The 24,034-nt window shown below is 45.0% G+C and overlaps 1 protein-coding gene across 5 annotated transcripts in view; it reads right to left on the reverse strand.

Annotated features, from left to right (window-relative positions):
• LOC139056336 (cytoskeleton-associated protein 5-like) overlaps positions 1-24,034 on the reverse strand; it is a 121,623-nt gene that overhangs the window by 16,767 nt on the left and 80,822 nt on the right. For all 5 annotated transcript variants that reach the window (XM_070534494.1, XM_070534493.1, XM_070534490.1 and 2 more), the window contains 6 exons: positions 17,325-17,454; positions 12,800-12,976; positions 11,974-12,161; positions 10,355-10,436; positions 5,381-5,569; positions 340-480 (listed from right to left, as the gene is read on the reverse strand). In XM_070534494.1, coding sequence (XP_070390595.1) covers positions 340-480; positions 5,381-5,569; positions 10,355-10,436; positions 11,974-12,161; positions 12,800-12,976; positions 17,325-17,454 — 907 coding nt within the window. The remainder of the gene's footprint in view (positions 1-339; positions 481-5,380; positions 5,570-10,354; positions 10,437-11,973; positions 12,162-12,799; positions 12,977-17,324; positions 17,455-24,034) is intronic.

Here is a 24,034-nt window from a genome sequence, read left to right on the forward strand (position 1 = left end):
CATGGTTCATACAGCGCAGAATTGGAGACATATACTCCGACAATCACTTTCAGCGATATCACTTTCAGTTTGAAATTACTGGTTAGTTGTGCAATAGTGGATGAGCTGATTGGCTAATTGAGCACTACGGCACACGGAAATTTAGCGATAGCATTGCCGAAAGCGATTGTCCGAACTAACATTCCCTGTTTAGAATATCCAAGCCTGTGTATCCTCAGAGCGAAGCAGAAACTCTCTGCTGCACCAAACCCACACAGACGGAAGCAAAAGCAGAGGGCAGCATGCTGCGTTAGAAGTATACACAAAGAAACATTAATTGTTTGCCCTTAGCTGCAATACCTTGTTCTGAGAGTCGTCGGAAAAACCCCTGTTGGCAGAGATCTCCGCACTTTTCCGAGCGTGCATCTTCAGCATCTTGGTAATGGTATTCACAAGGGAATACTCCTCTTGGCCTGGCACCATTTCTGCATATGTCAGCAGCTGCACAGTGAAACAAATGGCCACTGTGATTTCGAACTGCCTACTTCGGTTGCTTTGAATTGGAGCTTCACTAGCTGAGTTGTACAGAGCAGCTTTTATGGGTTCTGAGACAACACAAACTGATACAAGCACACTTTTTCCTGTTTGTCATCAAATTTTGTTCACTGCAGGACAAAGACCTTGAGCTCTCCCAGCAATCTCCAATTACCCATGCCTTTTTCTCGTTACCCTTCCCTTTAATACTGCAATTATACTTGCTGGCCTGCCCTGTGCCTAACATGACCTTGGGCACGGTTTTAATCTGTACAGCAATGCTACAAAATGAACACATTAGGGGGGGTGGGGGGGGGGTGTTACTGCGATGCAATGCTTGATGGTTGCGATGAGATGTTCAGTCAAGCACAGTTTAAGAACTTCAAAATTGTGGTCCAAGATAAGTTTTTTTGCATACCATGTTAACAAAACACTGGTGACAGCAGGTCACAAATGTGATGCATGGTTTTAATAATTACTGTGAATCCTTAATATAACAAACATTTAACAAAATACAGAATATAATTTTTTTCTCATTTCCTAATTCTAGCATTACTGAACACCACACATTTCCCCCGGCAATCTAGCTAACCATGTTCTGCAGTTTCCATATAACAAACCATGCACATCGCACTGATGCATCTGGGGCCTCTGCGATGAGCAAATGTCGTCCTACAGTGGATTCATTCTTTCCATATGCTCTTCTGTATGTAAAGTTGGACTTCAGCAGTCATGGAGGCATTACGGAATCAGGGTGTAGATGAGCCGTATGTAAAAATACTGAAAGATATCTATAGCGGCTCCACAGCCACTGTAGTCCTCCATAAAGAAAGCAACAAAATCCCAATACAGAAAGGCGTCAGGCAGGGAGATACGATCTCTCCAATGCTATTCACAGCGTGTTTACAAGAGGTATTCAGAGACCTGGATTGGGAAGAATTGGGGATAAAAGTTAATGGACAATAACTTAGTAACTTGCGATCCGCTGATGATATTGCCTTGCTTAGTAACTCAGGGGACCAATTGCAATGCATGATCACTGACCTGGAGAGGCAAAGCAGAAGAGTGGGTCTAAAAATTAATCTGCAGAAAACTAAAGTAATGTTTAACAGTCTCGGAAGAGAACAGCAATTTACAATAGGTAGCGAGGGACTGGAAGTGGTAAGGGAATACATCTACTTAGGGCAGGTAGTGATGGCAGATCCGGATCATGAGATGAAAATAATCAGAAGAATAAAAATGGGCTGGGGTGCGTTCGGCAGGCATTCTCAGATCATGAACAGCAGGTTGCCATTATCCCTCAAGAGAAAAGTGTATAATAGCTGTGTCTCACCAGTACTCACCTACGGGGCAGAAACCTGGAGGCTTACGAAAAGGGCTCTACTAAAATTGAGGACGACGCAACGAGCTATGGAAAGAAGAATGATGGGTGTAATGTTAAGGGATAAGAAAAGAACAGATTGGGTGAGGGAACAAACGCGAGTTAATGACATCTTAGTTGAAATGAAGAAAAAGAAAAGGCCTTGGGCAGGACATGTAATGAGGAGGGAAGATAACCAATGGTCATGAAGGGTACGGACTGGATTCCAAGGGAAGGCAAGCGTAGCAGGGGGCGGATGAGATTAAGAAGCTTGCAGGGGTGATATGGCCACAATTTGTACATGACCGGGGTTGTTGGAAAAGTATGGGAGAGGCCTTTGCCTTGCAGTGGGCCTAACCAGGCTGATGATGATGATGATGATGTAAAGTTGCCGGATAGTGGGAAAACACCGACAGTCAAGCAAAGCACGGAATGCACTGCTTCATCTGTCGTGCCAGTACCGAAATTTCGGGCAGCACATGGGCCAGTCAAAATCAATAGGTTTCGGTGATACCATTATCAGAAACACACCATTTGGCTACAGTGATTACTGCTACTTGAAAAAAAACTTTCTTTGATAGATTCAAGCAGTTTAATGAACCGAAGCAGCACTGCAGGTATGAGAGCTGCCTTAGTGGGGTAATTCTGACCAGCTGCAATTCTTGAAAGAGCATCTAAATTTAAGTACACAATCATTTTAGCCTTCCACTGCAACTAAAATGTGGCTATTGCAGCCTGGAATAGCAGCTGCAACTTCGTTCTTAGCAGCACAACACCATAAACAACTAATACAAGAAAATGACAATTTTCAGTAAAGGTGAAGAAAGCCAAGTTTGGTTTAAGTATTACAATCCAAGACTGAGTAAACAGGACAATGAATCTTGACTACACCCAACTGCAGACATTCTCAGCATTCAGCAGCAGTGAAATATAGACCTATTTCGCCAGTACAACAAATCGAAAACTGCGAAATAGGCTTGTTGTAGTCACAACAAAACAATTGAAGGAGTTTCTGGGACCCTACATGCTTACAGCAATGCTGCAAATGTAGTGGGAGGGTGCTTGTAACATCTATCACTGTAGGAATGAGATAACCTGACAGCTCGACTGTGAAGTCCAAATTTACAACTACTGCATAATGCCAGCAAGAAGCGCAGACATCAGGGCCATTGGTTACAAGAGGTTTATTACACAGTCAAGCTTGAATGACAAAGCAGTTTTCGTTCAGCAGTGTGGTTGGTAGTACAAGGGTCGTTTGATAAGTATGGTAAAAATACAAAAGATGGCTCTACTATTCTGTTTTCTTCTAGGTGATGCACGAGAAGCATCCTTCATATGAGAGCAGAACTTGTTTACACTGGTACCGACAAAATTAAATTATGGGATTTTACGTGCCAAAACCACTTTCTGATTATGAAGCACGCCGTAGCGGAGGACTCCAGAAATTTTGACCACCTGAGGTTCTTTAACGTGCATAAAATCTAAGTACACGGGTGTTTTCGCATTTCACCCCCATCGAAATGCGGCCGCCGTGGCCGGGATTCCATCCTGCGGCCTCGTGCTCAGCAGCCCAACACCATAGCCACTGAGCAACCACTGCAGGTACACTGGTACCGACAGTTAGTAAGCTTCCGACAGGCATCGGCTACTGAGCTGTGCGGCAATTCCTGCCAAAATGCAAAAAAGGTAAATTTCGAGCAGTGATCAAACATTTTCATTTAAAACACTGGATGGTTGCCTAAATTAGAGCAGAGTTGAGCGAAGTTCATGAAGACTCTGCACCTTCACTGAAAACCATTTACTAGTGGATAAAGGAATTCAAACGTGGCCGAACATCAACGCAAGATGAAGCGAGCCCTGGGTGTCCAGTGGAGGTCACCACACCAGAAACGATATCAAAAGATCACTGAATGGTAATTGAGGACGGCTGAGTGAAGGTACGAGAGATAGCTGAAATTGTAGGCATCTCGGCAGAGAGAGTTCGCAATATTCTTCATGAGAAATTGCAGATGAAGCTCCTCGACAGCTGACGATCGACCAAAGGCGCGTGAGGGCAAACATCTTGAAGCTGTGTTTATCGGTGCTTGATAGCAATCCGCAGGAATTTCGGCATCTATTTGTGACAGTCGATGAGATGTGGATACATCATTACACTCCAGAGTCTAAACAGCAGTCAAAGCAATGGAATGGGCCTGATTAAGGTGCTTGAAAAAAGGCAAAGACAGCCGGAAAGGTGATGACGACTGTCTTTTGGCATTCGTGGGGAACAATCTTTGTAGTCTACTTACAAAATAGCAAAACGATAACAGGACCATGTTATGCAACAACCCTAGATCAACTGAAAAAAGAATTGCGCACTAAGCGACCTGGGTCCAGTACGGAAAAAACTCTTTCACAAAGACAATGCTCCGCCCCACAGATCGCTTGTTGCAATGGCCGAATCGCACTAGTTAGGCTTCAAGGTTGTGCCTCATCCGCCCTATTTTCCGGATTTGGCCCCATGCCACTTTTTTCTCTTTCCAAACCTGAAGAATTGGCTGGGTGGAAAGAAATGTTATTCAGATGAAGAGGTTATCTCAGCGGCAAATGACCACATTAAGGACCTCGAGCCATCCTTTTTTTCTGAGGGGATAAAAAAATTGGAGCGTCGCTGGAGGAGGTGTGTGGAGCCGGAAGGGAATATGTTGAAAAATAAGATATAGTTTTCCGTAAACATGGTATTTCTAATTGCTTTTTACCACACTTATCAAACGAACCTCGTAGATGTTGGCGAGAGAACATCCAGCAACACAGCCTGCGACACAGCCTGCAACGCAGCTCCAAAGCTACTGTATGCGCAGATTGTTGGAATGTGCCGCTGGATACCAGCACTGAATACGGTAGCATGCTTTGGTTATAGTGGATAATAAAGAATTACTAAGCTCGGATATAGTAAAGCAATTGAAAAGTCTTAGGTGTAGTGAAGAAGTTGCACCGGATGAAGTTAAAAAAAATTAATTTTGGTGCACCGTAGTAGGGGAGACTAATTGTAGTGACGTGGGGTTTATAACGTGCACCTAAATTTCAAATACACGAAAGACTTGAATTTTGCTCCCATCGAAATGCAGCTGCCATGGCTGGGATCAAACCTGCAACCTCCATCTCGGCAGCGCAATGCCATAACCACTAAACTACCACAGCGGGTACCAGATACAGTGAACCATTTGACAAGTATTGGATGATGTCAGCCAGTGGTTAACCAGACTCCTAGGACCTACGAAGGGCTCGAGAGCCCGTTTGTACAGCTTAACTGTACGAGTTGCTTGGATTGACATACATCTGGAAATAATTCACAACTCCCATATGTAAGCAGTTAGCATTTAAAAAAGAGAGCAAGCTACTTCGAAATAATATGTACAACATAAACATGCATTTTGAGGCATTTTAGGTAATACAGACTTGTGACGTGCACCCATGCAGTCACCACAGGTTTGTTCCAACCCTGGGGTTCAAGTCAATGTGGCCCACCTTGTGACCTTTGAGCCCGACCAGCTTGTAGATGATGGTGCGCACTGTGTGCAATGGTGTGTCTGAAGGCCGGCCCTCCCAGAAGGAACCACGGTATGCCTTCAGAAACAGATGCAGGTCCAACAGGACCAAATCCAGGCTCAGCTCGTCCACGATGTTCTTGAGCGAGGACATCATCTTCCACAAGCACTGCAACCACAAGGGGAGGGAACAAATGGCAATCAAACACCAAAAGTAGAGGATGGACAGAGTGGGCAAGTTGCAGATAGTTCATTCTTGGGGATGTCAGCTGAGGTGGACGAAAGGTAGAATTGTAAATTTCACCGACCTATGCTCTGTTTCATACATAGCAGGCAATGCTATACAGAAGAACCCATCTTGTTGCTCATATTCGTGACAAAAAAAAAAAAAAATAGTGCACTGCATACCATTAAAGGTTCACTAAAGGCAAATATGTCAACATGGGCTGTTAAAATATACTATTCCAGAAACCCCACAGCAGCTGTTTTGTGCCAAGGAAATTTTTGCTTAAGAGAAGACCGTGTCTGAAGCGTTTGCATTCCTCTACAGCTATTAAAGAGAGAAGGGAAGAAAGAAAGGCAGGGAGGTTAACCATACTGAGCCCAGTTTGCTGCCCTACACGTGGTGAGGGGAATGAAGACAGAGAGAGTGAGAGAGATAGAGAGTCTATAGAGTTATTAAAATCACCAGCCACGAGCAAGGACGTGCGATATTGCATACGCCACCACCGCCCTCTACTGCTGTAGTTCAGTAAAACAGTATCCGACAGCCGGCACTGTTTTTTGCGTAAAATGCGACAGTGCAGGCAAAAAACAAGCGAAGACACAGCTGACAGCATTTTAAGATATCACATGAAAGCAGAATTTTCTTGCAGAAATTTTGCTTCTCACCAGGCGGCCTGCCCATTACCGCGCAATTGTGTAAGAACATGACAGCAGCCAGTGTGCCCACTTAGATCCAAATTAGCTTTTGCTACTTTATCTCCTTCGTGACAGCAAGAAATAAATGGTAAAATGAGCCTTTGCTTCATCTCATCTCACACCGAGTAAAAAGTATCTGAGAAAGCGTGCACACAATCTTGCAGTCCATAAAGTCGTGAGGTGTTTTGCTTTCTAGTTATCAGATGGCGTTGCAGCACTTACTGCTGGCGGCATGGAATGCAATTTTACTGGAGCTGGCTACATATTAGAACTAGACCTAGTACTCTCTGGTTAAAACACTGCTTCACGGCAGGCATGTTCGAGATTTTTTTACAGGCATACGGTTGTACTTATTTCGACAAAAATGAAAGTTTGTTGCAACATATTTTTTTTGTGACAGCGCTGCAGGGTCTGCATGTTGTGCCACTGTCGTTTGAATATATTGTGCACGTGTTTGTTCTTTAGTACGAGCTTTACGAGACATTAAACAAGTGCAGTACTGCACGATACAGCAACTACCAAAACATGACAATGCAGGCAGCACATGGTCGAGTGAAAACAACTTTTTGAGTAACTGCAGTGTCGTTTTCAAGGGTAACATCAATGAGTTCTCTTTTCTGAACATTTTTAGAATTTTTGTTCCGTTTTAGAATACAATACAATGATGTTTTTATTATCACTGGTTGAGTACACATGAAATAAATATAATGAGGAGTTGCTAAGTCGTCGGACTAGTACTAGAATTTCCTGGGAGAGTTGAGTAGTGTCCTACATTTATCTAAATTCCTCGCTTACTAAAGCTCTATTTTCCATAATATTGATGGCTTAGATGTTCTTGAGTATTAATTTACCACTTCAGCTTTACTTATTACAGTCAATGACTGAATTTTCGGACGCCCAAATTTTCGGGCATGCCTGATATTTTGGACGTCTTCGCGGCACCGCCACGAGCCCCATAGTATCAATGTATAAGGACATATGAAGTTTCAGACGCTCGAACCCCCTGCTGTCCAATTTTCCCGACTTTTTGACGCGACGGAAGGTCCTTTGGCTTCTCGCGCAGCACCTTTGCGCAGGAAATCGACTTGCAGCCGAAGCATATCACTGCTTTGAACCACAACTAGCCAAATCTAGCCGTCACACACCGATTTGGTCTGGCCACGCTGGCTCTGTTCATCGCCGCACTTCTGCTTCCGCTTCCGGCAGACTTTCCGGAGCGGCGCCATTTCATTTGTTTGCGTAGGCCATGTTTTGGCTAGCGTGGTGTCTGGTTGTGCTGTTGTGTCAAGTGTGCTTTGCGACGCTAGGCCTAGGTGCTTCGACACTCGTCTGCGAACTCCACTGTTCGCAACTTGAGGATTTCGCTTGCCTTCGATGGCCCCCACTCCATCTTCGTCGACCTCGCCGATGGCATCCAAGCGCGGAAAGCAGTACCGTTGGTTAACGATGGAGAAGAAAGCTGCCATTATTAAGCAAGTCGTGAGTGGCCCATCGCAGGCTGACGTGAGCAAGGAGTTCGGCATGGAGCAAGGAGTCAGGTTGTGGGGGATTCAGAAGACTACGATGTTGAAAATGAGGAGCCGATGCCTGCGCCGCCTACAAGCGCCGAATTGACGCGAGCACTGTTGACTCTTTCATCGGTGTACAGTGCTGACATGACCCTTGCTCAGATCGAGGTGAATATGATCACATGCAACTAGAACGCCGTCCAAACAACAATCAACAAGTTCTTCAAGCCACTACAGCAATAAAACCGGCTGCCCGACGATGCACATGTACATATTAAACCGACAGTTGGCTGCATACAGAGTTTTTGAATGTGTTTTTTTATAGCCACTTCACTGATGCTTTCGCAGGGTTTCAGAAACCTGGTACTTCGCCCTTTACCTCGAGATCCGAGAAAAAAAGAAAAAGAAGCGAGTTTTTTGCATGCATTCATTTTTTTCGGACTGCCCGAATTTATGGACGTTTTTACGTTCCCTAGAGGGTCCGAAAAATCGGTTGTTGACTGTATTCGCTTTTAGTGTCCATTGAGGTCTCAAACATTTATGTAGAAAAATATCATGCAATTATTGCATGGAAGACATTGCAGAACTGAACTTATTTACGAGTGAGTGAGTGTAGTGACACATTTCTGGTGCCAGCAGCCACGGCGCATTGTTTGAGAGTGTGACCAAAACGGAAGTCGCACACTGGAAGCATAAACGTGCACAAACGGCATGTAGTCCGCAAGTGTAGTCATTGTTTCTGATGCAGTTCTTCTACAGAAACTTTCGCAGATGAACAATAACTGCACTGCAACAATCGCATAGAGTGAAGCTTTCATGACCACACTATTTGCGTAGTTAAAGCATCACCTGCTAAGTGAAACAGCATGTAAACGTGCGAGTGTCTTCTGCGTCTGTAGTTTAAACTCTGCCTTCATGATAAACCAAACAAAGAAAGTATTAAAACATTATTCCCAATTTATTCCTCCCACATCTCTATTCTGTAGAGCTGATAGGCACTCGTTCAAACAAACTTCAATCACTTGAGTGAGCTGCAAGTAATCTACTGTTCAATGCATTTTGATTCCGAGTCCCACAAGTGCCAAGTTTTACACATTGATGATCAGGCAACAGCACTGATCATAGTTGGTGGTCATGTGCGCTTGCAAAACCGATGACAAAAGTTTACACCACAAGCTATCTAACTCTAATATAATCCAGGCCAGGACAAATTTTTCAACTGCGAGGCGTTTTTTCGAGGAACCCCTATGAGCTTTTTGTAGCAATTACTATGATCGGGTGGATGTCTCATTTTCCGTTTATTAATAAGCTCTCTAGCTAACAATTTCAGAAGCCCTTGTAGAATGTCACTTATTTTGGTGCTTATGCCATATAAATATCTATATCACAAGGCACTCCAGCTCAACAAATCAACCTATCTTTCAAGTATGGGTGTGCGAATGTGATAATTTCATATACCAATTGAAAACTGTTTATCTACAGTTATATTTGATTCGGAAACCAAGCATCCAAATTTCTTTGAATATTCAATATAATACAAAGGTTCGAAACAATCCAATATAGTGCTAGCCATGTCGGAGCAGACGAAGTTCTTTGCTTTCGTTCCCGTCAAATCTGGAAGTGTGCTTCTGATTTTGTGCTTTTAGCGTGCTTCTGTCATTGCAAAATTTATAGCATAATTATGTCAGCTCAGCTGCCGGATGACTAAGCTTCGCAGAAAAGACAACCTCTTGGTGGCAAGGGGCACAGGCAAACAGGCGGCGATGGTGCAATTACTACAACAAAAGGGAATGTGGGTGATTGCACAAAGGATTCAGCAGCACTAACAATGCCTTTCCAAGGAGCCTAAGTCCAATAGGTCGATCAACTAAAGCAGTGCCCGTACACACAGGTTTCCTGTGTAAACATGCCAAATGCCCGACGCTGACCCATCCTGGACGTCAATGCAGTGCATTATACTCCAGTTATACGATTTTAGCATGGTGATGGGTGATCCGTTACCGTGATATGCGCCAATGCAAGACCAATTTGTGCAGATAGTGCAGACAATGGGCGATTCACTATGTGCATTACCATGATGCATGGAGCAAGAATTTTTCAAGAGGTGAAATAGCATTCATTCCAGTGTCTTAATAAAGTCACAGTGGAGAGCCCCATTGAAGCAGCCCCATTATAAACCCACCAAGGCAGCTTTTGAGGAAAAAAAGTAAAAAGTCCACCTAGAAGCATACACCTTTTCAAGAAAAGCTTGATGGTAGGTGCCATGATCAAGACAATTGCAGCAGGCACTTACTTACGATTAGATTACGAGAGAAGGAACGCAACTTTCCCATACGATGCTGCCACAGTAGAAAAAGCATCTGCTGCCAGTGCAGTCGAAAAGGTATACGTTTGTTATAGCAATTGTACCAAGATGACCACAGTGCCCATCTCCACAAAGACACAAGCAAGCACACAGTTTGTTTGCTTTGTACGTGTGCATTTAACTAGGCATATTAAATGAGAAAAGAAGAGTGTGAACTTGCCTTGACAACCAAGTCAATGTACTTCTCGGACGCCAGGGTGCTCATGTTGCCCAAGCAGTCATGCAGGTGCGTTATCAGTGCACTGTAAAACAAGTCAACCAACAGCCACGTGAACCAATTGGGTCAACAGTAAGGAATATACCAGTGAACTGTGGCTTCATGAACTTGTTACATGTTCTAAGAATACAACATCTGATGTATGCATCTAATGCCCAAGTCACACGAGAAACTACCCAGCAACACTTTGAGTGCACCTACCTACCCATAAGAAGTGCCATTCTGGCGGTATGCTACTAGAGCCACAACATTAGATTTTTATTCCAGGCAGTATTTGCAAATTAACAGCATCACCACGTGGCTGTATTGCCGTCTTTTCTTGGCTCCTGACAACACCCAAGCGATGTTCCGAATTTGATAGGGAAGTGCCAAGAGAAGCAAAGAATCGACACACTTAAAAAGCAAGATGGCTTTCGCAGTCTCCAATTCAAATGGCACTGGGATGTTTACAGCATTTCAAATAAAGAAAAAGCAGTTTCAGGATTAGTGCAAACCTAGCAGCAACTAAAATGTTATGCATTTTTGAAGCACTGCTATCGAGGCCACATGTCGATGCAGCAAAGAGCTTGACGAACACTCTTTGTAGGCCAGAGCGTTAAGCGACTGTCACTAAACCTTTCTGTGCAAGAGCCTGTGAACACTAAGGAAATGTGCACTTGCTGAAAGCGACACTAAATTTGCCTGTCTGTATAAAACAAAGCTGTGCAAATTTATAAGTGCTGCTTTCAGTTAGGACTAATCTAGGAGCATACAAATACACCACAAAAACTTGGGCCCTTGTAAATGGCTTGATAAAGATCAAATTAGCCAAGATTTTGTATGTTGAACCAAACACAATGCTTTTTGAAAGTTCACTTATAACACAGAAAACGCACCTTGCGTCTGAGGATAACTTCTGAAAATGCACAGCATGACCATAATGCTACATGTACAACTGATGCTGTGTCACAAATCTTCAGGTCAAAGTCCAAAGGGAAAAAATTGGCCCAGAGTCTTATGCTACAATAATACTTCAATGAAAAAGAGAAATGCAGCTTCATCTAACATCTTGGAACCAATGTGAAGTAACGCTTTCAATAAGTGGTTAATCGAATGCTATAAATTCATTCATTTCATTCTTCCATCCTTGGCGTAAGTGATACTGATGCATGTGTGCATGTGCTTTTGCCCAGCCATGCTACACAGTGTGACACAAGCAGTGATCATCTCAAAGTGCTTGTTGGTGTTGGCACAATAGAAGCATAGGTGCGATTGTGACCTAATGGTTAAAGCATCAGGATGCCGAGGTGGGAGACTGAGGTTCAATCCAACCATCAAACATGAGCTATTTGGCAAAGCAGCAGCACCCAGCAGCCACGGTCTGATAATTCAGGGAGGATTTGCAAAGAAAGCTCTGCAGTAAAATGCAGAAATTTCTCAAAGAGAATGATCTCTCATATACTGATGTAGTGTGTTTCCCTAATGCTGAATTTAAACAAAAAGATTTCAGCCCTTAAAAGAATTAGAAAAAGAAGAAACAAATAAGGGGAGAAGATGGAGAGGCCTGCAGCAAAGATGCCCACCTCAGAACACAGGTGGGGTTCCCATTACGGATGATGTGGAGAGCAAGGATGTTGAGTGTCCGCTGCAGGTGAGGCCCATGGCGGAACTCGGTGGTGCGCTTGTCCAGCAGAACCATCAGCAGTTGAGGTAGCAGGTCCTTGAGAACGCCAGTGCTCACACGCCGCCCCAACGTGCGGCCATCAAACACCTGCGGGGAGGGAAACCAAGCACATGCATCCTTCCATCTAGGCAATGGCTGTTTACAGCATACAATGTGGTCCACTTGCTAAGGAAATGCTGAAGTCGCAATACTTTAGATATACTAAATGCAACAGTACAACTTCAAAAAAAAAGAAAAAAGTTGGAGAGTGTTCGGTAAGTACTTATACATGCAAATATAGCTGAACAAGTCAAGAAATTAAAAGGTGCCATGGTTTGAGTGACAAGTTAAAAAAAGGTTTGAGCTTAGTTTCCCACAGTAAAATTTTAAGGAAAAAAAAAAAATCTCCCCAGTCAATTCGCAGCAAGCTGTATTGCTCTTCTGCAGATTTACTTTACACTGGACAATAGAGAAAGCATTTACATGTTCCACTTGTTCTGGGTCAATTCACTCTGAGGCAGACCAATCTCTTTTGCAGTTAAAGAGAAATATTAGGTCAAGTTAGATTAGACGGCCTTTGAGAGCTTAAAAGAGTTCTGCAAACCCTTTCGACTGTCGCAGACTACCGACTCAATAGTCTTTCAAATGCTTGATGTAGCGATGCCTACTTTGCTATTGAGTCGACAAACTATAGATTTTCAAAATGCCTATGCGACACCTGCATAAGTAGGCCAATGCAAACAAACTTTGAGGAGTGCAGCTGCCATCCGGCTGTACAGCTCGATGACGTCTGCCTTGGCAACGCAGTCGTCGGTTATATGCTTGGTGCGCAGCAGCCGGTACTGCAGGGACATCATGTTCACCAGTTGGTCGGCACCGCCCAGCAGTGCAGGACTGCCATCGGTGGCAAGCACCATGTCCAGCTGCAAACAGAGGAGTTTGGCACGGGGTCAAGTGTGGTGCCTAACAGAATCAACATATCGGATCCATGTCACCTAGGCAAGGTTGAGGACATTAAAGGTCAAAGGGCAACTGCATCGAAATTTCCACAGTGCATGTGCCGCCTCTCTACAGAAACGAGATAACATGTCCCGCAATCAAAGCTTCAGCATATTGTCACGGCATATGGCGCTTCACCTGATAAGCAAGTCAAAGATGCAGTGATAAATCAGGCTTTCAGAGTATTCTGTATCACCAACACATAGCCGGTACTAACTGTTGTGATGCCATTTGATAAAAATATGCATTCGTAGCTTGATGGTGCTTCTTGGACCTAACAGCATGAAAACAAAGAGTTGCTCTTGATAATATTGATAGCTACCACCAGGCGTCACTAAATGTAGTCTGCATATGCACTTGTGCTTATCCTTCTCTTTATGTTTTCAGCCTTCAGTTTTCAATTCACCACACTCAGCGATCCCTAATTTTCAATACAGCCCTTCCAAAAATGCATGGCAAGTCTTACACTAGCACTCAGCATTGCATGCTGTATTGAGACCATTACAGTTAAATCTCATTATTATGCACACCCCAGATAATGAACATTCGAAGAATCCCAAGTTAAAAACCCATTCCTTCAAGCTTTAATGTAAAAATATTACAGCGCTACGAATTTCAAACCCCCGAATATTTTTAAGTAAAAATGATTTCTTCTGCATCAATAAATTACCGTTCTACAACACTGAAAACACCACTCTTACAACGATAAGACGTTTGGTAAGCCAGAAAAAGCTCAAGAACGAAATACAGGTGGCGGTGCCTACTTAAGCTTCCCCCACCTGGGGGCTGTGACGTCTTGGATATTGATGGCATCTTCTAGGGCCTACTAATTATATATAGCGGTACAGATGGACTATATTGTGTTCTAAAGGAACCAAATATTAAACATGGCAAGTTTCGGGAACTTTTATTCAGCCAACGCAGCCCAAATGCGAAAACATACTTTGGAATCCCTGATGTCACGCTGACGTACCGGCGCTGGGGTTTCGTCGCAAAATTCAAATACTGATACTTTAACTTTCATTTTCTCATCTAATAATCAAACTATTTTTTTAATGACTGCCTGCAGGGTTCTCAAACAATGCTTCATTAGTCTAAACTAATTTATTGTTTCGCTTTAGTGTCCCTTTAAGCTTTCTTGGTACACATCAAAATAATCTACAACCCGAAATATTGTGCACATTTGAGACTTGCGACACAAGAACACTTGGCGCGGCATTATCAGCAGCAGATATTTCTGGATGGTTGCAATTGCACATTTGTGCCAGCCCTATTGCCTGTGCCCACAGTAACGATGGCCTGCAGAAGTAGAAACTACACAAATCGGCACTGCTGGCACAGCATAAGGGTATGGTGAACTGCAGTGTTCTCTGCAACCACGAGATTGCAATTGCACCCATTACATCATTCACAATCGCAACAGTTTTGAAGGGTTGAGCAGAAAAATTGACAGTGAAAGGTAGGTTTGCTTAGATGCCATTCGAACCTTGAGATTTATCGGCGAATAACCAAAAAAAGTGATTACTTTAGGGTTTTGGTAACATTTGGCGACAATGTGTTGTGCATCATGTGCGAATCTCAAATATGCGAGTGCTGTAATTACCTGTTGCCCACCTTGCTGATAGCCACCAACATTACCAAAGAGATTAGGCTCAAGGAGTTATCTACGCTCTGAAGAAATGCATGGCTGCGTGCTTCATATCCGACAGTCGGTGTGTACTCAAGAAGAATCGCTGCCTAATTATTGCCGTTGCCCTACCACAGATGGAAGATGCACGGGACTGTGGCGAGTAATCTCACTGCTCAGCAATTGTTGGCACTGTGCGCGGACTTATGCCCGGCTGGGCACCAGGCGAAGATTTCAGAAAACGCGTGTTTTCACTCCTATCCTGCGGAGTCCTTGGCACTGGCAGAAACATTTGTGGAAGTACAGCTTTCTAAGGTGGGCAATTCCTTTTGATGAATTTATTCCTTAATGCCAATTTGTGCATTTTCAATACAACAACATTTCAAGATAATGAATATTTTTCAGCAGCCCCACGAGATTCGTTATATCGACATTTCACTGTACTGATGGCTATAGCGAAGGAACTAGCTCTCTTAAGTTTGAGCTCTGTTGTATTCAAACAATTTTCTGGTTCCTGTGGAGTTAAATTACGGTGGAGCCACGTTAATTCACAGTTAAATCTTGATATAATGAAGGTGTTAAAATTGGCACTTCGTCATAACGAAACTGACATATTTCTCTTAACAGGCAGTAAAATTTCGTGGATTATTGTGCAATCAGGAAAAATGACTTTTAATGAGAAAAAAAAGTTAGTTTTGTTGAATTTGAGAGCCGGCTAACAAGGGCACAATTTCGTGCTGTGTTGATGATATCTTCACATCGGCACAAGAAGTGAAGTCTGCGAACCTTTCATGTTCGCTATGCTGCCATGGTCAATAGTGTTGCCCATAGTGGGATGACGCTATCATGAAGAGTGCAGACAGAGGGGATTGAATGCTTCGCCTGCCTCTCGCTTCAACGAGATTTGGAAACTCGAGATTACGCGGCCTCCCACACTAAAAGAGCGGGAAGGCAGCACACATCAAACCACGGCCATCGTGGCTGGCAAAGCTTTGCATCTGCCACAGATTACTTTCCAAACAGGGCATGCGGGCCGCGTACACACCTGCCCGCGCTGACAGCCAGGTGCACTTACCTGCCCGCCACCAACGCCACCTCTAGCATGTGCTTGATCGTGTTACAGTGTGCTCGCCTCTCGCTTCGACCCATGTCCAACATTTCAGATTTTGCGACCACTAACATAAGGCACAAGGGGAGACAGTGCACAAGTGACCAGCGATCTTGGCTCACGTACTGCTTGCACCCACCTCAGATTGCCTCCGAAATATGGTTCATGGCTCGCATATGTGCTCTGCCGTGTGGAGCAGCCATGCGTAGCCATGGTAATGGTAGAGGAGGACACTTGCTCACCTGCCTCTACATGCCCTTTTTCTTTAGCGTGCGCTTTACCATTCATTTATCATTTGCACTTATCACATTACCAAACAATCACCTTTAACCTCCTTAGTGTGTTTGTTAGATCATGTGACCTGCAATGTTGGACACGCAGGAGGACAATGTGCATCAAGCTACCATCCTTCTCTGTTCAACTTTGCACATTTTCCCTCGCACATGCAACAAATACTGCGTGAAGTGCAATGTTATTGAATTCAATATTGCACTTTATATGGAACCTCACAGTGACAATGAAAATTCGCTTCGAGTGTCCAATTAAAAGAAATCAGCAGTTTTGCCAATGCATGGACAGCAATAGCAAGGTTCAACACTGCACTCGGAACTCCTCAAACGGTGTCGTAAACATATGCGGGTGCAACGTGGCTAGAAGCAGCAGCAAGGCAATTATTGTCTGGCAGATTGAACAGTGCCTTGATGACTACCAGGCATCTGAGAACACTGGTGTCATGAGCACTGCCAGTGGCATTGCAGGTGTCACACCTTGATGCTGCTCGAGATTGAAACTGACGGGAAGCCAATGGCATTAGTCAGCACCTAGAGAAATATTCTATCTGTAAACGTTGACATGATTCTCCTTTTTCTAGTGCAGACGTGGCTCGCATGGCTGTCAGCACAACCAAGCGCACACGCAGCTCGTGCGCTTCCTCTCCACTCTCCACCAGGCTCCACTTTAAATTTCCAGGAATAACAAATCTAACATGACACTATTTGATTTGTCAGCCTAAGGTTTCAAATTTTGCAAACATGTATACATCAATTAATAAAGAAAGAATGAGACATCCACCCAAACGTAGCTACATAATTCAAGTATACACAATCTCAAGCTAGGCTTTTTACCCAGTCCAAAATTTGTTGGCCTTTCTTAGCGCTATTACATGTATTTTCAGAGCCAGTGCCCTTTTTCATTGTGGCATTTAATGAAACTGTACAATACATGCACTTGGTGCAGTAAGTTAGTTTGGAATCGTTATACTAAGAACTATTAATCAACCACAAAGGCAAGCCATGCCACTAATAGCATTAGCAGGCATATTTAAACCAAAGTATTTTCAAAAGTTTTTTATGCATCTATAAGCGTACTTAGAAATGTCACATCCAAAGCCAATTGGTTAAAGCAAGATTGTTGAAGCAAATTCTCTGGTGTTCTTTATATTCTTCACTTACAATTTCTCGCCTGTTACGAGGTTGCAAAGCTGTAGCCATACTGGCAAAAGCAGGAGCAAAGTACGAAGTGAAACTAGAAGCTGTACCTGGGTCAGGCCTTCAAGCACAACTGGAATTTCCTGCGACGTCAACCGCGAAATGGGGTTGCCGAAGGAGTCTGTGTCAAGGGGCAGCCTGCGAGCATAGCTTGGAGGGCTGGCACTTTTCTCAAGACATCTGTAGAGCAAGAAAGGACAAACAGAATAGTAAAAGAATTGCAGGCACTTTCCAAGGAAAGCAACCACAAAACTCAACAGTCACAGAGGTAGACAACAGTGCAGAGGAATGAAACTGTAGACTTGTAGGTGAACATCATGAATATTATTTTTTTACATTTTTCAAGCACATTGCAGATGGAGAAAAAAATATAAACTAAATATCACCACAGCACATGAAGGCCACAATTTAACATAACACGTGGTATTCTGACCAGTTGAGCTGCGGCAGAACCTCCCACATTGCCATGCATTGTTTTACTTTTTTTTTTGCTAGTGCCCACTCTTAATGGGACTGGGAGCCACTACCAAGTTGTTGCTAGGTGCAGGGTGCACCAACTATACCCAAATAAAATTTTTATTTGTCTCCCATTCTAACATAAATATACTTGTGTAATAGGATTGTGTGCACGATGCAAATAGTGTTGTACATTCTCGAATGAATGTACTACTCTAAAATGTATGGCAATACAGTCGATCCTCAATATAAGAAACACTAAAGAAAAATTGGATGTAACAAAGTAAACTATTTGACTGCTATTAGAGTACAAAAAATATATGCTCATAACTAATGTCGAATATAACGGAAGTATTTTTGTGCCAGATGTGACTGTTATAATGAGGCTCACATTTTCGATGGGTGACACCTGTGCTCACCACTATCACTGCTATTGTAGTGCTGCTCGTCTCTCTGGGCTCACATTTTCACAAGAAAGGGTTTCATTCTTAGCCCACAGTATTGGTGGCATTTAGTTCTTCAACATCAATACATGACAATATGAACAGACATACAAATAAAGGTTTTCCTCAAAAATTTCTTAAAGGGACACTAAAGTGAAAAATGATTTCTTCAGCATCAGTAAATTACCATTCTACAACACCGAAAACACCACTCTTAAACGATAAGACGTTTGGTAAGCCAGAAAAAGCGCAAGAACAAAATACTGGTGGCGACGCCTACTTAAGTTCCTGCACCTGGGGGCTGTGACGTCTTGAATTTTGATGGCATCTTCTAAGGCCTACTAATTATATATAGTGGTACAGATAGACTACATTCTGTTCTGAAGGAACCAAATATTAAACATGGCAAGTTTCGGGAACCTTTTTTCAGCCAACGCGGTCCAAATGCGAAAACATGCTTTGGGATCTCCGACGTCATGCTGACGTACCGGCGCTGAGGTTTCGGCGTGAAATTGAAATACTGTTACTTGGACCTTCATTTTCTCATCTTATAATCAAACTATTTTTTTTTTAATGACTGCCTGCAGGGTTCTCAAACAATGCTTCATTAACCTAACCTCATTTATTGTTTCGCTTTAGTGTCCCTTTAAGGGGGGATGAGACTTTTGCATTGCAAAAAATTCCCAAAAGAATAGATTTTTTGGCAATCACATTTTCAGTTTCTATAACCCTTTTTCTATCTGATACACAAATATCATCACTAAAAACCACTTAGAAGTGCTCTAAAAAATTCGTTTTATCAGCCAAGGTGGCGAAAAATCTTGTGGAAATCAAGAAAGAACAGCGTTTTTCAAGCCACAATATCTCCAGAAAGGCGCAACCATAGAGTTTCTCATTATAACACCTAAAGGGAAATCTAGCGCCACCTTCTATGGAAGTTGCTTAAGGGATGCCGTGCCATCATGGGGATGACAGTATAACTATATGCCTGCGAGGATCGTGTTGGCTGGTGTTGTAAGAGACTTCGTCTAGAATGTAGATATGGCTACACAAATAATGTGTTCTTAAAGTAAAATCTTCATAAAAGGTTCCCATTCAGGCATATTACACCTTTGCTCACCTACAATGCTTGATCAAGCGAAGAAAAGAAAGAACAGACTACAAATTGTTTCAAAGCGAGCGAGATTCTCGTCGTCTGTCCTCCAACTTTAGCGGCCTGCTGATACTTTTTACGTATCATAATTATACATGCAATAACAAGTTCTCATAGTTAAACAAAACATGTTTTTGTGTAATAATAAAGCTAAAACAGCTTTTTACACGCAGTTTTAGTAGAATATGAATCATCGTGACAGATGGAACGTTGCTTGCCTGGCACGTCTACAAGGTGTCCTGTCTCTCCGAGAACAATGCCAATCCGAAGTCACAATATACCAGCATACCGGCATATACTGGCATACCGGCATAGACCATACATACCACAGCGAAGCAGTGCCAGATTTCCCTCTAGGTAATATAGTGAGAAACTATGGGCGCGACCGAACGCCGCCATCTTGGTCTCGTTGGAAAGCACATTTCTCCGTCTTCAAATCTGCCACTTCAGCTATCTCCACCATACAGAAACAAGCGCACAAAAAGTAAATGATTGAAGGTCGTGCCGGAGTCTGCGACTGGCCATGCCTACCACGTGACTCTAGCGTGGTTTGCCATTGGTCCGGAGTTCACATTGTTTGATCCGCACCGATGGCACCGGCTGTTGGAATATCAGCGCGGCCACCAGCTGTTGGAACCTCAGTGCTGACGCCCGTTATTGCAACTGGGTCGCAAGCCCCAAGGGTAGCGTTGGCCTGGCGGCCTGGGGCACACTGGAAGCATCCGAAGGTCCCAGCAAAGCACGAGGCGACTGCTAACAGAACAACTTGTTTATTCTAGCATCGCAAAGAGCGTGCGGTCAGGTCGACTGAAGTAGAGAGACGGGAGAGCACGTTACTCAACAGCAGAAATCGGAGCCTCTCTCCTGGCGTCCGGGGGCAGCTGCTCTTATACTCTTGGCGTCGCGGGCAAGAAGGAAGGTCACGAGATGACACCACGTGACAGCGAGGCACGGACGGACTGAAAGACATGTAGAGACAAGGAGGTGACGCATCAGCCGGGCCGGCGCCGTTCAGACCTCCTCGCTTCACACTGGGGGAGCTCCTCTCCCCAGCTGCCGCGCTTTGACAAGCGTGGGCACACACACACACACGCACACACGAAGACACGTGGCACTGAAACATGCCGGGACGCGCTCGGCGGGGATGCGTCGCGGCCGCTCCGAACGGGCCAAAATGTCCGCCGCTTGGAACGAAGCCCCGGCGTCCGTTGAATCCGCGCCGGCTACAGCGCGCGTCATAGGCGAAACGTAACAGACCGCCCCGCCGGGGGAAGGAGATCCCGATGGTCAGGGGACTGCATCCGCTGTCCGGAGGGATGTCGCTCGATGATGCTCATTACCGAAGTCGGTCGTCCCTCGGCGTTTCTTGAGCGCAGCGCACCGAGAAGGCCTCGTTCTCACGTTCAGGTTCACAGAGGACACTGCAAAGTGACTTCGGGAGAGTTCTCATTTTTCTCTCGTTCTCAGCAAGCGTTAGAACTACGCCGAAACTCAGCGGCTCAGTCAGCAAGCACGGCACAACCCTCACTAAGCCATGCCAGGCTCTTTCCCCTTTAATACTACTGCCTAGTTCCTTACAGTAGTCTAGCAGCACTCAGAACGCGTCCACAAATCGGAAAATTGCACTAGAAAGCACATTATCACTTTGAAACACTACACAAAAGCAATATGTTAAAAATCCTGCCTCAGGAAGAAAAACATCAATAACAAACAATTTTGAGGCTGATTCCCACGTTAGGGGCTTCGACTTAAGCCATCGGCGTTACCGTTGAGACTCCCCTTTTTGTAACGCACCTCAAAAGATTGTTGTTGCAAAGCAAGGCTCCAGCGCAGGAGGCGGCCATTTGTGAAAAAGATAGTCTGCAGCCTTTGGAGAGGGCAGTGATCCGTTTCGAAGCATGCGAAGCGGATATCGCAGCGAGCGAACGTACACTACCTCAGCTGGCGAAAACCCCGTAGCCGCAGGCGGCGCGGTCGCAAACATCACCCCAGGCAGAAACAGCTCCCAGTCAGTTTGTTGTTCAAACCACAATGCTCTCAACACGCGCTTCATGACGGAGTGGAGCTTCTCAAGGGGATTCGACTGGGGGTGGTGCACTGAGCTGTGTAACAGCTTTACCCCACACCTTTCGAGAAAAGCTGTCGTCAAAGCGCTAGTAAACACTGTGCCCTGATCTGATTGGATTTCCGCAGGAAAACCAACTCGCGCAAATATGGACAGTAGTGCATTGACTATCTCAACTGAGCTGAGTTCTTTAAGCGGCACTGCTTCAGGGAACTTTGTCGCTGGGCACATCACAGTCAAAATGTGTCTGTACCCCGTGGCTGTTACCGGAAGAGGTCCCACTGTATCAATAACGAGCCGTCTAAAAGGCTCCGTAATGATAGGTACCAACTTCAACGGCGCCCTCGATTTGTCCCCTGGTTTGCCCACCCGCTGACAGGTGTCGCATGTCTTCACAAAGTGGTCTGCGTCCCGAAAACACCCTGGCCAATAGTACTCTTGCAAGAGACGGTCCTTAGTTTTCTTAACTCCTAGGTGTCCGGACCACGAACCCCCATCAAGCGCAACAGATCCTGACGATAGCATTGAGGCACGATCAGCTGATCGAACTCCACTCCCCTGCGGTCTAGATACTTCCGGTACAGGACCCCACCTCTTTCCACAAAGCGAGCATTTTTCTTGGCGATACCTTCCTTGACAATGCAGCGTATGTTTTCTAGGCTGCCATCCTTCTTTTGCTCGGCTATCAAAGCCGACCGGCTGACTTTTAGCAACCTATTAAGTCCGTCTGACGTAGGCGCGATGAGCAAATCTGCAGATATCTCTTCTAACTTTCCCGCATCGGGCATTTCCTCTCCAGTATCTGGTGCCTTTAACGCTACAGACTCAGTTTTATTCAGCTCGGGCGTGCTCTGAATATCAGCTTGCTGCGCCTCTGACCCTTTCTCATCGTTCGACAACGTCGGCCCCGCAACTACCGCCTTTGCAGCGAGCTCCCGAACCTTCGATCTGGTTAAGGCCTGAACGCTAGCCTCACCAAACAAAAGCCCCTTCTCGCGCAGGAGGTGATCGGACCTGTTCGAAAATAGGTACGGGTACTGGGGGGGCAGCATAGATGACACTGCCGCCTCCGTCTCAAGTGCTCCGAAAGGTCCTTCAATAAGCACTTTTGCTACGGGCAGACACACGCTGTGAGCTTCCACGGCTTGCTTGATCCATGCGCACTCGCCCGTGAACATATCGGGTTCTACGTAAGAGGGGTGAACTACATCCATCGTAGCTGCAGAATCGCGAAGCACTCGGCACTCTTTCCCGTTCACGAGGAGGTCTCGCATGTAAGGCTCGAGAAGCTTTATGTTCTCGTCAGTGCTGCATAATGACAAAAACACGACTTTAGTTTTTGTTTCCGGACACTGAGCCGAAAAGTGACCCGGCTTCTGGCACGTATAACACACGCGCGCTTGCCTCGCCTCGAACCGCTTTCTGCGTTCGGCTTCGGCTGCCGCCGTCTCCTTACGTTCGGTCGGACTGCTTTCACTCGCATCCGCACTACGTGTGTCCCCCTTTGCTCTCATGGGCGTGAACTTCGGCCTCTCAAACTTGGAGCCAAATTCACCCTTTTGACCGTCCTTAGCTCCGCGAGCCCGACGCGTCACAAACTCTTCGGCTAGCTCAGCGGCTCTAGCCACTGTACTAACGTCTGGCCTATCCAAGACCCAGTAGCGCACGTTCTCAGGTAACCGACTATAAAACTGTTCTAGCCCGAAACACTGCAGAACTTTCTCGTGGTCACCAAACGCTTTCTCTTCTTTGAGCCACTCCTGCATGTTTGACATTAGCCTGTAGGCAAACTCTGTATACGACTCACTTTTGCCTTTCTCATTTTCTCGAAACTTCCGACGGAACGCCTCCGCGGACAGCCTGTACTTTTTTAGCAGACTCGATTTCACTTTGTCGAAATCCTCTGCCTCCTCTCTCTCCAAGCGAGCGACTACGTCGGCCGCCTCGCCGGGTAACAAAGTGAGCAAGCGCTGTGGCCACGTTTCCCGAGAGAACCCCTGCTTCTCGCACGTTCGCTCAAAGTTAACCAGGAACAAACCAATGTCCTCTCCAAGCTTAAACGGCCGCATCAGGTCAGTCATTTTAAACAATACTCGTTCTCCTGCACCGTGTGCCTGACTTCCATTACGAGCGCGTTCCATCTCCACCTCGAGACGCTTCATTTCCAAAGCGTGTTGACGGTCGCGCTCTTCTTTTTCTTTTCGTTCGTTTCGTTCAAGCTCATCTTTCTCTCTCTGTTGCTGTTCTTTAAGTTCGCGTTCCTGTCTTTTTGCCGTCTCCCTCTCCTCAATGGTCTCAAGGCATTCCGACAGCTCGTCATCCTCAGCTCCTAACTCAAGAATAGCCCTTAGCAGTTCTGGTTTTCTGAGTTTGTCTGAGACATCCAGACCCAACTCTCTTGCAAGCTCCAACAATTTCGGTTTGCGCAACGACTTCAAATCCATGGCTGCTCTGAATGCTGCTTTCTCTACTGCCTACTATTGTCTTGCCGCAAACTAACCCGGCAGCAACGACAACCACAATTACCAGCTCTGTTTCTGACACTAACAAAAGCCTGGCAAAACTCAGAAGAAGAAAGCCCCGCACTCACCAAACCTCGCAGCCAAGAATTCAGCGCAGTCGTTCCGCTGCAGGCAACCAGTC

The sequence above is a fragment of the Dermacentor albipictus genome, chromosome 2, assembly GCF_038994185.2.
Source record: "Dermacentor albipictus isolate Rhodes 1998 colony chromosome 2, USDA_Dalb.pri_finalv2, whole genome shotgun sequence".
NCBI classification, from domain to species: domain Eukaryota; kingdom Metazoa; phylum Arthropoda; class Arachnida; order Ixodida; family Ixodidae; genus Dermacentor; species Dermacentor albipictus.